This window comes from Plecotus auritus, assembly GCF_963455305.1.
Source record: "Plecotus auritus genome assembly, chromosome: 8".
NCBI lineage: Eukaryota > Metazoa > Chordata > Mammalia > Chiroptera > Vespertilionidae > Plecotus > Plecotus auritus.
The window spans coordinates 88,877,648-88,894,128 of record NC_137782.1 but is presented as its reverse complement, the minus strand read 5'-3'; the positions used below and the strand labels follow the sequence as shown (position 1 = coordinate 88,894,128).

Below are 16,481 nucleotides of genomic sequence, written 5' to 3'. Positions count from 1 at the left end.
TGTTCCACTTCTCCTGGGGTGCTGCTGGTGTCTGGTGGTAGAGGGCCAGGGATGCTGCCGGACACCCTGCCCGCATGGCCGAGAATTCTCCCGGCGAGTGTCTGAGTGCCAGGGCTGAGAAGCCCTGGTCCAGGGGATTGTCTCCCGGTCTGCGGCCCGCGCCCACCCCCCCAACCCCCGGCGTGGTGACACTGGCAGGCCAGTGTGTAAACGTAGTTATCTTACAGCGTGGGAACTGTTCCTGCTGGAATGGTAGTTACTTTAAAAAAACATAAACAAAGTTCTTAAATTATTTTCATCTTGCTTTCATCATTTAATAATTTTTCAAATGCTCTGAGTTTTCTGCTATTTTCTGTGGCCTTTGTCCCAAAGCGAGGCCCCCTCTGGCTTTTTATCTCTGGCCAAGTGGAAAACATGGGCGTCTGCTGAGCACACGTGGTGCACCAGCTGTCACGGGAAGCGGGCACTGGAAGCGTTCCTCCCGCTCACTCCTGCCTTCCGGCCCCTCTAGGATGAGTCAACGGGGGAAATTACCTTCTACATCAAGGGCGCCGACGTCGTCATGGCTGGCATCGTGCAGTACAACGACTGGCTGGAGGAAGAGGTGAGCGTGATGTGGGCGTGGGAACCGGCTTTGCTGGCACCTCTGGAGGCCTGCCCTTACATGGGGTCAGGAGGAGGGTCTCTGTATTCGTTATCCACGTAGCACATCACCCCAAAATGCTGCAGCTTCACATAACACATTCAATTCTCGCGGTTTCTATGGGTCAAGAATGCAGGCACAGCTTGGCTGGGTCCTCCACCGGGTCTCTCACAGGCTGCAGTCAAGGGGTTGGCTGGGGCTGGGGTCTCATCTGAAGCCTCAGCCGGGGCAGGACCCTGTCCAGACTCTGTGGTCATGGGCAGGAGTCAGCTCTTTGGTGCCTATTGGCTGGAGGCTGCCACGTTCCTTGCCATGTGAACCTTTCCACAGGACAGCTCCCAATGCGGCAGCTGGCTTTGTCAGAGGGGCAAGCGAGAGAGCAGGACAGGTGGAGAGGTGGACATCCCCTGCCCTCACTTGGCCACACTCTTTGTTGGGAACAGGGCACTGGGTCCAGCACATACTCACGGGAAGTGATTATACAAGGGCGTGGCTATTACATCTAAAATGAGGTGGTTTGCAAACACAAATGCCGACAGGGCCAGGCAGGTAACTCAAACGGAACTGGCTGGGACATGTGTTCTTGACAGGGTTACGTTTTGTATGTTAACGGCACGGGCATGTTGCCAGGTCGGCACCTGTTTGCCGGCAGCCCGTGGAAGTGGCCGTATGTCACCACCAGCTACTGCAGTTATTTGGGAACACGTGCTCAGTGTTGTCAGAGGTTCAGTTTTCCCAACGAGCCGGAAATCCAGGTTTTCCTGTGCAGTGTTACACCCTTGACTTAAAATACGGTGCCCATCACAGAACACTGTAGGTCGTGTGGCCCGTGGGTCATGCCGCGACTTCCCCTTAGAAGGTTCATTCAGGGAAACGGCTTGGGGAAGGCAGGGTCTGGTGGCGGTGTGCTGTCCCCACGGGAGGGGCCTGTCCCTTCAGCGTCTGGCCCTCCTCAGCGAGCGTCAGGGCCTGGGGCAGAACCCCAGCGCAGCCCCGCTGACCGCCCTCTGCTTCACAGTGTGGGAACATGGCCCGAGAGGGGCTGCGGGTGCTCGTGGTGGCGAAGAAGTCTCTAGCCGAGGAGCAGTATCAGGACTTTGAGGTGAGTAGTTCTGTGATGGTTGCTTATTCTCAGCCCTTCCCACCTGCCTGGTCACGTCTCCTCCCAGCGGCCCCTCGCTTCTCCTGCTCTTGCCATCCTCCTGTCACTTCTGAGCAGTCAGGTTCACTCCTGTCCCCGGGCCTTTGCACTTGCCTCTGAGTGCACAGAACTCTCTTTCCTCGTGTTGCTCCGTGGCCTACTCCCTCACTTCCTTTGGCTCTCAGCTCAAATGCCGCCGCCTCTGAGAAGTCCTCCCAGACTTCCCATCTAAGGCAGCCCCACCTCAATACTCTCCACCCTTCACCCCATTTAACTTTCTTCTTTGTACTTAGCAACATCTGGAATGACCATATATATAAACATTAATATCTCTTTTCTGGAATAAAATCTTTTTGAGAGCACTTTGTCACTCTGTTTGGCTCTTATATCCCCAACATTTAGGCTGGTCATTGGCACATAGCACACCTCCTGGAAAATTTGGAATGAGACCCTAATTTTTCAAAGCTGTAAAAAATATTAACGTTGAACCAGATCATTGACGTTCACAGCCAAGGGTTCCAGCATAAATATGTCATCTTGTCCCGTAGATTGTGTGTCCCTTGAAGGGAAGTGTCTTTGTTAGATCCCTAGTCCTGGCATAAAGCCAAGCGCGCACACGCATGCAAGACGGGAAGGGAGAGGTGAGGTTGGGGGACAGGCTCTGGGCCCTTGTCCTGTTCCACCCAGAGAAGCTGTGCTTGTCTCTGTCTCTTTATGTGTGAGTTCTTCGTAAAGTTTTAATCAACAAGAGGCCTAGCCCTGATTAAGTCCACCTTCCTTTCCATTTTAAAGACATCAGTTTAGAGTAGGCCCATGAGGGGCCTCTGATTTTCTTCTAGGTCTTTGCAGCACTGTAAAGAGGGGGTAAACAGAAGGGTTGGGCAGATGGTCTTCGAGAGTGGGACTTTGTCAAGGATTACAAAGTGCATTTTGTGTGGGAGAACCTACTATTTTTCTGAGCTCTTAAGTTGTGCCAATCCTTGCAACAAACCCAATGAGGTTGGGGCTGTTATTGTTGCTTCTGGATGAAAACAGTAGAGGCTCAGAGAAGGTAAGCAACTTGCTGGAAGTTGCACAGCATGTGAGTGTAGAGCCAAGGGTGGAACTCCGGTCTGTCCAACTCCCGTGTCTGGACTGTGAACTTGGAAGGGACCGGAAGCCTCCGTGTCATCCCTCTGAGGTCTACACCAGGTGCTGCGGTGGGATCAGCACGCCGTCCCACTTGGTGTCGGACAGCCTTGCACCTCCCCACCCTAAGCGTATCCCCTGCTGTGTCCCAGGCTCGCTACGTGCAGGCCAAGCTGAGCGTGCACGACCGCTCCCTCAAAGTGGCCACGGTGATTGAGAGCCTGGAGATGGAGATGGAGCTGCTGTGCCTGACGGGGGTGGAAGACCAGCTGCAGGCAGACGTGAGGCCCACGCTGGAGACGCTGCGGAATGCCGGCATCAAGGTAGGCGGCCTGCTGCAGCCTGGCTGCTGAATTACCACCCCGGGGAAATGGTCTCCGGGATTATACAGCTATTCCTTGAGCAGAGTGTGAAGGTGGGAGATGGGAGAGAGGGGGACGTGGGACAGAGGGAGCCAGGCGTGCAAGGACCTCAGCCCTGTCTCAGGTGGGCCTCTCGTCACCTCCCGCCCCGGCAGCCCTGGTGTTGGAAAGGCTTGTGCGTTTTCTTTCCTGGCTGGCCTTCCTGGCCACGCCGGGCTCCACGCAGGAAGGACCACATGCGGCTCCTCGTCCCTCAGTGCCAAGTGTGTCCATTATATCCCTGTGAGTGGCCAGCCAGCCAGGTACCTGTCTGTGGGTCTGGGTGGCCACCCAACAGAGTGACCACCTGCCCCAGCAAACTGCCATGTTTATGTTTTGTACTCTACCATTTGGGGCCCCGAATGTCCAGTATTGTAATCGGGAGAGGCCAGTAGAGGGCGTCTGAGAGCCTGCAAAGGATCTTCGGACTTCCTGGCTCAGAGCCTCTGAGGTATGTGTTTGCCACCTGCCTCTGCCGAAAGCAGCTCTGGGCTGCTTCTTGGGCCTGCATTCCGCAGAAGTGCGTGTGAGCTGGGCCACACGAGCTTGTGGATTACACCTGCTGCAAGGGCGCTCCGGGCACGTCCATGCGCATCGGGGGCTCCCATGTGTGCGAGCATGGATTTTTGTAAACCAAACGCTGTCATGTACCTTTGGCTCACAGGAAACTGACAGCGAGATCCCAATTTTGAATAAAATGGCCTGATGTCAGAGGCCCGTTTCTGCTGTGTCGTGGTGTTTAAACTTTGTCCCTGGGCCATCTCCAGGACCTCCCTATTGGGACCTAGCTGTGCGGCTTTGGGGCAAGTCACCTCTCTGCCCCCACAGCAATGAGGGATCTGTGACGAGTTTGGAACCTGGCATGTCCACCACCAGCGCTTTATAGTCAGGGTTAACCCCACGAGATTCCTGACCGGCATCCGACCATGTAGAAAGACCATGTGTTCCGTGACAAGTCAGTGTTTCCTGTAGGACACGGAAGTGAGCCCTCATCCATACAGGCCCCCTTTTTTAGAGATTAGTTATTACGTTAAGAAAAATTCCCCGAAGAGGGGTTGTGAGGTCAGAGGCTGAGCTTCGTGATGTCTCCTGGAGCGTGTGGCCCAGCGGTTCTCCGACCACCAGAGGTGGTCGTGCAGCGTCCTGACGCCCTTGAACGGGGCATTTCCTGGCATGAGTGGGCGGCCCTCTGAGCCTCAAGGAGGTAAACCGGACACACTAAGTCCAGCTTGATGTTCTTGAAAACACGGCCGATGCAGGTGACGCAGGCGACAGGCCGCCTCTAGCAACACTAACCACGGGACCTCTCTCATGCGGTGATTCCAGGTTTGGATGCTGACGGGGGACAAGCTGGAGACAGCCACATGCACAGCGAAGAACGCGCATCTGGTGACCAGAAACCAAGACATCCACGTGTTTCGGCTGGTAAAGCGTTCTCTGCATGGGGCCTCACGGGGGTGTGGCTGCAGTTTGCCCGTAACCTCATAACCTCGTGACCTCATAACCTCGTGACTTCATAGCCTCGAGGGGGCCCCGAGAGGGGAGCACGTTAACTTGCTGGGTGGGGGCTTCCATGGCCGGTTTGGGAGGAATCACTGACGACCCAGTGAAGCCCGAGGTTCCTTCTGGTGGTGTCCAGAGCACCCCGTCGTGGCCTGTGTGAACGTGTGGTCTTAACCTGATGGGGTTGTGGGCCCTTTGAGAGGCTGCTGGAAATGAGGCAGGATTGGCGTGAAGGATGCATATAAGTGCATCCATGTGGAATTGTAACCAGGAATCCAGTATTTCACCACATCCTTGAAGGGCCAGTCCTTGGGTAAGAAATAATGTCCAGATCACAGGTATTGGCCTGAAGGAACACCTGGGAGCCTTCGGAAGGAGGTGTGTTGGATGGGCACGGGAGAAATGGCCCCAAACAAGCAGGCATTAGGAGCAGCCCCAAGGCTGGAGGCCAGGGGCTGTGCCTGGCCTTACTGAGTGGGAGGTGAGGAGCAGGGTCCCTCTGGGGCAGGGTGTCCACTCATCTGAAATCGGAACCACCATACCAACAGCTGCAGGGATCTAGATGTTTGGGGGTCTCCCTCTCAACCCCTGCCTTTGGTCCATAGCACGTAGAAGCTTCAAGAAGTCCAGCTGTTTGGGGAACAGCACACACAGTGTTGCTTAGAGGCAGATGCGGTGGGTCCTCATTGTCCATGGGATCTGCGTATAAACCCATCTACTCACTAAAATCGATCTGTAACCCGAATAGCAATGCTCAGGTGCTTTCCGAGTCACCGGGGTCAGGTGCACGTGGCGCAGTCTGAGTCCTGCACGTCCCGCTGAGGACAAACAGGGTGGCTCCGCCGCCTCGTTTCTGCGCTCACGCTACACAGTGTCCTTTTCACGGTCCATGTAGGGCCACCTTCTTTGCATTTTCGTGCTTTTTGTTAGCGATTTCACCATGTAAAATGGCCCCAGCACAGTGATGAGGGATGGCCACTGTTCTGAAGCACAGGAGGGCTGTATGTGCCCCACGGAGGAAATGCGTGGCTCAGCTAAGCCTCTCCCAGGCCCGCGTCCAGTGCTGTTGGCCATGAGTTCAGTGTTAACAAATCAACAAATATGTGTTCTAAAAGATGTCTTTAAGCAGAAACACACATAACACGAGGTTATGTATTGATCAGGTGGCAAGAGATACTGTGAGCGGAGGCTGGCAGGAACCATGCCTGTGCCTCCCTGGGGGCCTGGTCCGTGTTGCTGATTCAGCGTTCAGGGCGGGGCGGTACAGAGCATAACTGTCACAGATCATGAGAATCCACTGTCTGTCCTAGAATTCAGGGACTGCAGACCGTGGCTCTCGTGCTAGCTCCCTGTTCTGGTAAACAGTTTTATCTAAATGCAGATATACCCATCGTTTACATAACTGTCGGAGGCTGCTTTGTGGCCCACGGATCCCACAATAGTTCACATCTGGTCCTTCATGGAAAGCCGGCCTCCCCTGCTGGGTGCCCGCACGTGGCGTTCTCACTGTGTGTTAGGCAGGCTAACACACATGCCCTGCTTCAGTTTCCTTACATGTAAGGGAGAGCCATTGCCCGCACCTCGTGGCGTCCTGTGAGAAATGAATGGGGAAACCCGAGAGTATGGGGCAGGGCCTGGCACAGGTGGAACCTGCAGTCCTTCTTGTTTCTTTTTTTTTTTTTTTTTTAATGTGGTCACAGCCGTCCTGGGGAAATGCAAGGTGACGGACAGGCTCTCCGGTCCCCACAGAATCATCACGAACAGGATTTAATTTGGCTCTGGGTCCGGTGGCAGGGAAGGGGCAGGGGTCCTTGGCCAAATGGCCATTGTCTATATGTGGCTCCAGGAAGCTACTGTTTGTTGTTCTGCGGTCTCTGAAGAGCGAAGCCGCCTCACCCCTCATTCCCTTCCAGGTGACAAACCGTGGCGAGGCCCACCTCGAGCTGAACGCCTTCCGCAGGAAACACGACTGCGCCCTGGTCATCTCTGGAGACTCCCTGGAGGTAGGACGGCATGGCGCCCCTTCCTGCTGCTGTGAGGGAAGTGACCTTGCTGACCCCCCTCTCCCTCCCCCAACAGATCTGCCTCAAGTACTATGAGTACGAGTTCATGGAGCTGGCCTGCCAGTGCCCGGCCGTGGTCTGCTGTCGCTGCGCCCCCACGCAGAAGGCCCAGATCGTGCGCCTGCTGCAGGAGCGCACTGGGAAGCTCACCTGTGCAGTAGGTAGGCTAGTTACCTGGGCAGTAGGTCGGCTAGTTTACCTGGGCGGTAGGTAGGCTAGTTACCTGGGCAGTAGGTCGGCTAGTTTACCTGGGCAGTAGGTCGGCTAGTTTACCTGGGGCAGTAGGTTGGCTAGTTACCTGGGCAGTAGGTCGGCTAGTTTACCTGGGGCAGTAGGTCGGCTAGTTACCTGGGCAGTAGGTCGGCTAGTTACCTGGGCAGTAGGTCGGCTAGTTACCTGGGCAGTAGGTAGGCTAGTTCACCTGGGCGGTAGGTAGGCTAGTTCACCTGGGCGGTAGGTAGGCTAGTTACCTGGGCGGTAGGTCGGCTAGTTTACCTGGGGCAGTAGGTCGGCTAGTTACCTGGGCAGTAGGTCGGCTAGTTACCTGGGCAGTAGGTAGGCTAGTTCACCTGGGCAGTAGGTAGGCTAGTTCACCTGGGCGGTAGGTAGGCTAGTTCACCTGGGCGGTAGGTAGGATAGCTCACCTGGGCGGTAGGTAGGCTAGTTCACCTGGGCGGTAGGTAGGCTAGTTCACCTGGGCGGTAGGTAGGCTAGCTCACCTGGGCGGTAGGTAGGCTAGTTACTTGTGCGGTAGGTAGGCTAGTTACCTGGGCGGTAGGTAGGCTAGTTACCTGGGCGGTAGGTAGGCTAGTTACCTGGGCGGTAGGTAGGATAGCTCACCTGGGCGGTAGGTAGGCTAGTTACCTGGGCGGTAGGTAGGCTGCAGCTTGAGCCTGTCCTGCTGGTACGCTGGCTCCATTTTCTGGCGGGATAATGAGGCCCTGTTCTTCTCACTCCCCCGGCCACTTTGCTCGGGTTTTGATATTTTCCTCCACGGACTTGGCTCTATTTTGTTATAATTATGATTTTTACTATTTCCCTTTGAGAAAGAGTAGATAAGTGTGCCTGAGGGCTTCGCTTCTTAGCTGGCACTTCCTTCGCCAGCGACATGGGGCGCAGCTTTGCTGAGGGGTGAAGACCACACCAGGGGGCTGGATCTGGACCTCGCCCTCTGCTGGCGTTCACTGGCTGGGTGCCTGGTGGCTCCCTTCGCCGCTGAGCCTCAGCCTGCTCGTTGGTCAGGTGGGAGAACTACAGCGCTCTTCCCAGTGGTGCTGACGAGATCAAATGGGGTCACTTTAAATGTACTTGCCACGACAGCACCCGTCAGAGGCAGGGCGGGTGGTGGCCGTAAATGCTGAGCGGCAGGGACTCTGGGCCAGTCACCGGTCCCTCTGACACCCGCTGGAAAACAGGAACCCGATACCACAGGTTGTTGGCGTGGTTGTGGAGCCGGGCAGACACGGCAGTTAGTAAGCACTCAGTAAAAGGCAGAACAGGTAAGACTATGGGAAGTTACCAAATTTCTTGCCTCTCCCAACTTCCGGGCTTTTTTCTCTGGTCTTGTGACCATAGGTGACGGCGGCAATGACGTCAGTATGATTCAGGAATCTGACTGCGGCGTGGGCGTCGAGGGGAAGGTGAGCAGGTGCCGGGTGCCGGGTGGCAGTGCCAGGTGGGGTCTCGTTGGCTGGAGCGACTCTGTCCATGAGCTGGAGTTCCTCTCTCCTCCGAGGCACAGCGTCGGTGCTTCTGGGAGTCGCACTTAGGAATGTGCTGTAAGGAACCCTGCATCCTGATGACCGCCCCTTACCACCTGGGGCCAGAATTCGAATCATTGCATTGTACAGACAAATGCTGATTTTTTGCTTGTGAAAACCTAAGTTAAAAACAAAGGTTCTTGCCATAATCTTAGGGTACGCTGGATGTACTTCCGACTTTTCCTTGGGGGGGTGGTGTCAGTTAGAGCCTGAGTGGCCACACTGTGTGCAGAATGTGGGGCATGGCGCGTTGCTAAGAGGCCCGGGGGCTGCAGTTCTTTCGAGTGTTTGTTACAACAGTTTTTCCGTTTCTTTCCTTGTCGGCTGTGTGCTGGCCTCCCATAGTTTGCTCTGCCCTCTCTAATTTGTGCCCGCTCAGTGACTATCCGCAAGAATAGTGGCCACCAACTGTCAGAACTGGGTGCAAAATACGAGTGCAGAGGCACTGGGTGAGGGCTGGCGGCTCCCCTTACATTTTGGTCTGTATCCTCATGAATTTGGCTCATCTTTTTTTTCCTTTTCACCCTTCCTGGTTAAGTAATCCTTGAATGAAATGTTATGTATGGACTCCTTTTGTGCAGGTTTTAGGAAGACACTTGAGTTTAATAGATAGAATTCTTTATACGTGTCTATGTGGAGCCAAAACATTTCCCCTTAAAATTATACTCTGATACCATTGTTTCTGGAGTATGAAAGGAAGAAATGGTCACTGTAAAAAATTAAAACACCTTAGAAATGGATGAAGTGTCTTTTAGATAGCCTCATCTAGGTGGTAACATTGTTTATTCTTCAAAATTTTTGTCTATGTGTATAATGCTGGTTATGAATGTGTATGTATATATTGTATACACATAGGTACGTACATGCATACACATATATTACACATGTATATTATTTTCAGGTATAGTTTTAAATTAGAAACATTATGCGTTTAAAAAAGATATTTTTATTGATTCAGGAGGAAGGGAGAGGGGAGAGAGAGAGAGAAACATCAATGAAAAGAGAGATTCATTGTTCGGCTGCCTCCTGTATATGCCCCACTTAATGCTCTGGGGATCAAGTCCATAACTCGGGCATGTGCCCTGACCAGGAATCGAACCGTGACCTCCTGGTTCATAGGTCGATGCTCAACTACTGAGCCACGCTGGCTGAGCAACATTATGCCTTTTTAATGCATATGCCTTTTTGATGACATCTGTTATATCATGGATTTCTTTCTACATCAGAACATGTAGATCCGTCCTTTTTTACCTTCCCTCAAACTTTTTATTTTGAAAATGTCACTCCTTCAGAAAAGTTGAAATAGAGAAAGGAGCACCTATCTATTCTTCACTTCAGTTGACCAATTGTTAACATTTGCCTCATTCTCTTTCTCCTCCCCCAGTCCCTAAACCAGTTGAAAGTCAGTTGCAGATATAATGTGTTACCCCTACTTTAGTATGGACCTCTTAAGAAATAGAACATTCTTTTACGTACTCAAAATAACATTATATGCCCCCCCAAATGCCACGTTGAGATAACATTATATAATTTTCATAGTTCATTCTCCTCTGTCGTCCTCAAAATGTTGAGTAAAAGTATCTCCAGGAACCAATGAAGGGACAGTTGAGGAGTCTCCCCCGATACCTGTGGGTGAGGTTGATTTGATTCACATTCTCTGTTTTTGGTGTAAGTAGCACCTAAGGGGAATTTGCATCTCCTGTTGCATCCTATCAGTTTGTCTGTCCCACAAATGGCATCCATCATGTACCTTTTAAAATTACAAAATTCCACTATATGGCTGCACTGTAAATTATTTCCACTTCTATAAATGTGCAAAGCTGCCGTGTATGTTCAGGAATGTTCCATTTAATATTGTTAGTAGCGTCTGATCCCCCACCCCCATTTTTAACTCTTAAGGGAACCGAGCGTTATAAAATGCCTGTCTTTGGGTGATTCTTTGCTTCTGATGCACATTACGGCGTGGGCCTTACCCCCAAGGCTTAATGCTATATCCATTTGAACTCCAAATTATAACTATCTGTGATTTGGAATGTTTTTTGTTTAAATAAATTCCTCTTTTTAAATCAAATTTAGACTTGGACCACCAACTGTGTGTAGCATGAAACCAAAGAGTCTCTTCATTGAAGTTCTTCGAAGATCTCCTTACAGTGTCTTGCTTTTCCAATTAAAACAAATGTGTTCGCTTTGACCTCTTGTGCATCTGACGGTGCCCCTTTCATCGGATTTCAGGAAGGAAAGCAGGCTTCGCTGGCTGCTGACTTCTCCATCACGCAGTTCAAGCACCTCGGCCGGTTGCTCATGGTGCACGGCCGGAACAGCTACAAGCGCTCGGCCGCCCTCAGCCAGTTCGTGATCCACAGGAGCCTGTGCATCAGCACCATGCAGGTGGGTGGGCAGCTGCACCTCTGCGCAGGCACGTGTGGCTGTCCTGGAGAGAGCCTGGGAATTAGGCTGTGTCTTGGAGCTGGTACCCCCTCCAGGCCACATGGCAGCCGATAGACCTCGGATTGCCTGGTTCCTTCCTGTTAGGTGGTGAAGGCCATTCTTGGGGTGTCGTGTAAATGACCAGAGTTGTTACAACTGGTTTGTCGGAAGGAAAAATGCCAAGTTAAATGCTAAATGGGTACTGAGTTTTCCACATGCAGAAATAAGGGCCAGTCGAGAATAACTTGCTTTTCTTGAGTGCTACCTGTATACACTGGGCATCGGGCTAAGTGTTCACAATGCAGTGTCTCAGTCAATCCTCACAGTAGCGCCCATTTCACAGATGTGGAGTCTGAGGCTCAGGGGGCAGGAGGTGGGGGGAGTTTGTGTCGTGTCCCTCAGGGTTAGTGCGCTCTTAATCAAGGTCTCCTCGGTGCCCTCCACACATAAGGGCTACAGCAGTTAACTGTGTACTAGGGAGGAGGCCAAAGGGAAGGAAAGAACACATTTTGGGTGTTGAACAACTATCTCCTGGTTTTCCTCCATGGGCATTTAGGTGAAAATGCTCCCAGTTAAGTGGTGAGAACATGGGGATAATATATCTCGGGACCCATGGTTTTTTTCTAACCAAATCACTAAGTATAGCAGGTCCTCAATGTTGATTTAAGACCATTTCATCATAACATTGGTGACATGCTGTAAGAACTTAACTCTTAAAAATCCATTAGCCTATGGTAAACATTGTTTTCATTATACGTCGTGTTGCTTAAAGTCACAGAACCTAGCCACAGTGTTAAGTGAGGACTTTATGATACCTTGAGCAAGTCACTTCACCACTCTGGGCCTCAGTCTTTCCACCTGTAAAATGGGAATGATAAGATCTGCCTTGTCTCTCAGGACTCCTTTGAAAAGTAGAGTATTTTATAAGGGACCAAGTGCTAAAGGCATCCTTACCATTATTAATAAAACAGAAGAGGATAATGTGTACAATAAAAGGACATTTAAATTTGTAGGAAAGGTGTTTAATCACACATGAAAGGCACAGGCGTCCTGCCTTTCCGAGCGAGCCGGGTGGTACTGCTCTGTGTTAATGAGAATTCGCCCGTCACCGGCCTCCTCCGTGCATGCCTTTTGGGGTGAATGTATGTTTTTAATATCTATGCACTTATGAGTGTAGGAGCCTTAAAGTGATTTTCATCAACAGGCTCTAAACCCAAACAGCTGGTACGGTTCATCAGACCACATCTGTACTTTTAACTTATGTTCGCTCCTCAATTGAACTGGATAGGACGGTGGTTTTAATCACCAGGAGATCAGTCAGCCCGTCCCTGGGCAGGCACACAAAAGCGGGCCTGGGTGAGCTCACTTCGGTAAGGCTCGCATGCCACCATGCACATTGCTTCACAAAAACCTGGTCGGTGAAAATTGTTCTCTGTGCTAGGAGAGTGCCCTTGACCCTGTCCGCCGTGCTGAGAGTGGGCAAGTCCCTGTTAGAACTGGACCTTGACATTGGTCTCTTTGATAGATACAGGCGTAGCGTTTGTGCCCCCCCCCCTCCCCCCCGCCAAGTGCTCTTTTCAAGATAAAGTCTTTGTGGTCAGCCCGGGGCTTTTGGAGAAAGAGGCTCCCTATGGTGATTTGCAAGACGAAACACCAGATTTTTGACATTTTTACAACCATCCTTTCTGTGCAGCAGCCCAGCCTGGGTGAGAAGCTACTTGAAAAGTGGCTTTCACCTTTCCATTCTGAAATCACGACCAGGGTGCAACCAGGGCTTCCTGCCAATGACCGTGGCCTTAGGTGACACCTGTGTCCTGAGCTGGGCCAGGTGGACACGCATGGCAGGGGCTGTGGGGCGCTGTCTCGGGTTAGACCTCTTCCTGATCACGAGGCCGGCTCAGCCTTTCCCTCGTGTTCCGTCCTTGGGAAGCCTCAGGGAGCCATTGTCCCTGCTTCCTTGGGTTTTATACTCAGGGGAGTGAGCTTTGTGGCCACTTTCCTTCTGTGAACCTGTCGAAGTCCAGAGAAGGAGGACACAGCATCGGGCCTGATTGGAACGTTCTGGTTTATTTCTTCACCGCCCATAGCTAATAGTTTCCAAGTGAGGAAGCAGAAGTTTCAGGAAGGGTTTGTAAATATCTTTATTCCTCTCGTCCAATTGCAATTTGTAAAATTTTCAAAAATATTAAAACCTATAGTATAAGAGGTAAAGCCTTCTCTTCAACCCCGCCTCCAGGGTAATTGGTGTGTGTCCTCCTGGCAGAGACTGTGTTTCCATATCAGTTCCCATGCATATGCCCACTTGTTGATGGTTGTCTATCCAGGGAGGCGGTGATGCGGAGCTGTTAGGAGTGTGGGCTCTGAGACAGGTGGGCTAGAGTCCTGAAGTGCCATTTACCTGCCCAGGTTCCCCTCCTGTAATATTCAGGTGACATGAGGACTCGATTTCATGAGTGGTTCTGGAGAGTCACTGAGCCCGTTTACAAAGTGTTTACAGAAGGGCTGAGAGTGGACTCTGAGCTAATAAACTCCTTGGGTATGGTTCCTGGCTCTGTCATTTATGAGCTGTGTGATCTCGGGCAAGTCACTTAACCTCTCTGTGCCTTTTCTCACTGGTAATATGGGGATGATGATAACAGTATTTACTTCATAAAGTTGATTAAGCATTAAGCGAGCTAATATAATTTAAAAATATATATATTTTATTGATTTTTTTACAGAGAGGAACGGGGAGGGATAGAGAGTTTAGAAACATCAATGAGAGAGAAACATCAATCAGCTGCCTCCTGCACAGCTCCTACTGGGGATGTGCCTGCAATCAAGGTACATGCCCTTGACCGGGATGGAACCTGGGACCTTTCAGTCCGCAGGCCGATGCTCTATCCACTGAGCCAAACCGGTTAGGGCACGAGCTAATAAACTTAAAGCACTTAGGGCTGTCGGTGTAAAACAAGTGCTTTGTCAGAGGTGGGTGCTGTGTTTGCAAACATGAACATCTGGCTTTGGGGATGGCTTTGCTAATGTCCTCTTTCTCCTTGCACAGGCTGTCTTCTCCTCTGTGTTCTACTTTGCCTCCGTTCCTCTGTACCAAGGATTCCTCATCATTGGGTAAGGAAAGCCAGGCAAGGTATTCATTTTTTATGAAACCACCCTGAAATGCCACAAAAGAAAGAAGAAACATTATATAAAGAAACATTATACAAAGTCCCCACGTGGCCAGCCAAGCCAGGTCCAGCAATGCAAGTTAGACGTTTTTTTGGAATTACTGAGTTTTTGAACTGCTAAGCCCGTAACCAGTTTGGGTTGGGGAAGTTGAGTCCGTTAGGCTTGGGTCCATGGCACTTGGCCATTTGTACCTGGTGAGGGAATACCGCCGGCTCACGAGGGCCCAAGCTTATTGGCTGATGGGCCACCAAAGTAAGAGTGAAGGCTTGCAGACCAGCGATTCCATGAAGGTCTCAGGAAAAGAGAAAAGTGGGGTCTGCACAGCACCCTCCCTATGTGGCTGACCCCAGTGGGATGGCCCGCTGTTGGGTGCGCAAGGCGGGCGAGTCTTGGCGGACCCCTGCGTGCCACTGACCCATTAAACAGGGTGTCACTTAGACGTTTGCTGCCACCAACTCAACCCCATTCCTGACCCGAATTCATGACGTTCCTTCTGACCTTTTCAGAGAGGCGCTCAGTCTTGGAATTACCCAGGTCGGTGGAGTCTAGTTACCACCTGCCCTAGATAGAGGCGCACAGGTGCACTCCTGGCTCGGAAGAGATGCAGGAAGGCGCAGGCCCTAAGGGCAGTCTGACAGAGTGGGCCTCCCATCCTTCTAGGTTTTGCCAGTTCAGCCTGAGAGTAGGCGCTGGACTTCTAATTGGAAAAATAGACTGTACTTTGTCAGGTCCTGGAAGAGTAAAGCAAACATGCCTGAATATAGCGGTGGCTTCCGTGTTCCATGTGGCCTTCCAGGAACTGGTCCCCGATTCCCTCTCAGTTCTCATCTCCTCCTCTCTCCACCCCTCAGCTCCAGCCACACTGGTGCCTCGCTGTTCTTCAAACAGAACGGACACAGTGCTGCCTCAGGGCCTTTGCACTCACTATGCTGTCTGCCTGGGGTGCTCTTCGCTCCGATATCGGCAGGGCTGCCCCCTCACGTCTTGTGGATGTTTACAAATGTCACGTCCCTTGCAACTTCTAAAACTGCACCCCACCCTGCGTCTTAGTCCCTCTTCTCTATTACACTTTCCTCCAACACATGGTATAGTTTCCTGGAGTTGTTTATTGACTCACATTTTTGTCTGTTTTTCATCTTGAATCACCAGTGCTTAGTTAGAACTGGCCCTGGCACATAATAGGCACTCTGTAGATGGCTGTCGATGGATGAGTGAGAACGGGCCAGGTCTTACCTGCAATGCTTTCTCTCCTAGGTACTCCACCATCTACACCATGTTCCCTGTGTTTTCTCTGGTCCTGGACAAAGATGTCAAGTCAGAAGTTGCCATGCTGTATCCTGAGCTCTACAAGGATCTCCTCAAGGTTCACCGAGCTCCTTCCCCTTTCCCTCCCTCCCTCCCTCCCTCCCTCCCTCCCTTCCCTCCCTCCCTCCCTCCCTCCCTCCCTCCCTCCCTTCCCTCCCTCTCTCCCTCCCTCCCTCCCTCCCTCTTCCTCCCTCTTCTCTCCCTCCTTCCCTTCTTCCCTCCCTCCCTTTCCCTCCCCTTCTTACTTCCTTCCTCCGTCCCTCCTTTTTCTATATTTCATATAACAGATACCTGATTTGGACACACTTGAACTGGTGGCTTTGAGGAGAAAGGCATGGGAGTTTTACCCCCCTTAAAAAAGTAACATATACACAGTAAAGAATATTAAACACTACAGTAATATGTAAATGGAAAAAAAGCCAACAACTTTTTTAAAAGCTCTGGACAGTTTTGTGTGTGCTCCTAGAAATGTCTATGTACACATCTGAAAAGTGCGCATGTGTAGAGTGTGTGTGTGTGTGTGTGTGTGTGTGTGTAATTTCATTTGTTCTTGAGGGGTTTTTACCAAAGGGCAGACTTATTCCTATCTAATATTGATTCTCTTTAAAAAAATAATTTATTTAATGTATTCAGATATGTGGAAGCTACTTCTTTTGATGAAGACAGGCAGGTGGCCTTGTCTCATTTGGGGAGGAGTCACGTGAAGGCAGTGGGCACCCTGGCCGAGCCACGCACGGTAACCTGTTCTGTCTCTCTCTCCTGTAGGGACGGCCGTTGTCCTACAAGACATTCTTAATATGGGTTTTGATTAGCATCTATCAAGGTAAGAAAGGTGAACCCACCTCTTGTCTTCTGCTCTGGCCTTGACCCCAGGTCAGCTTTACTGTACGTTCTGTTGTCCGTAGGACGAAGAAGCTGGAACCCTAGAATAGCAGTAGGGAGCGT

The 16,481-nt window shown here is 51.4% G+C and overlaps 1 protein-coding gene across 2 annotated transcripts in view; it reads left to right on the top strand.

Annotated features, from left to right (window-relative positions):
• The window catches only part of ATP9A (ATPase phospholipid transporting 9A (putative)), a 150,849-nt gene that overhangs the window by 126,554 nt on the left and 7,814 nt on the right, over window positions 1-16,481 (top strand). For both annotated transcript variants that reach the window (XM_080685178.1, XM_080685177.1), the window contains exons 16-26: window positions 512-604; window positions 1,662-1,745; window positions 3,065-3,235; window positions 4,640-4,738; window positions 6,730-6,819; window positions 6,896-7,040; window positions 8,455-8,519; window positions 10,872-11,027; window positions 14,110-14,174; window positions 15,486-15,594; window positions 16,302-16,359. In XM_080685178.1, the coding sequence (XP_080541304.1) occupies window positions 512-604; window positions 1,662-1,745; window positions 3,065-3,235; window positions 4,640-4,738; window positions 6,730-6,819; window positions 6,896-7,040; window positions 8,455-8,519; window positions 10,872-11,027; window positions 14,110-14,174; window positions 15,486-15,594; window positions 16,302-16,359 (1,135 nt within the window). The remainder of the gene's footprint in view (window positions 1-511; window positions 605-1,661; window positions 1,746-3,064; window positions 3,236-4,639; window positions 4,739-6,729; window positions 6,820-6,895; window positions 7,041-8,454; window positions 8,520-10,871; window positions 11,028-14,109; window positions 14,175-15,485; window positions 15,595-16,301; window positions 16,360-16,481) is intronic.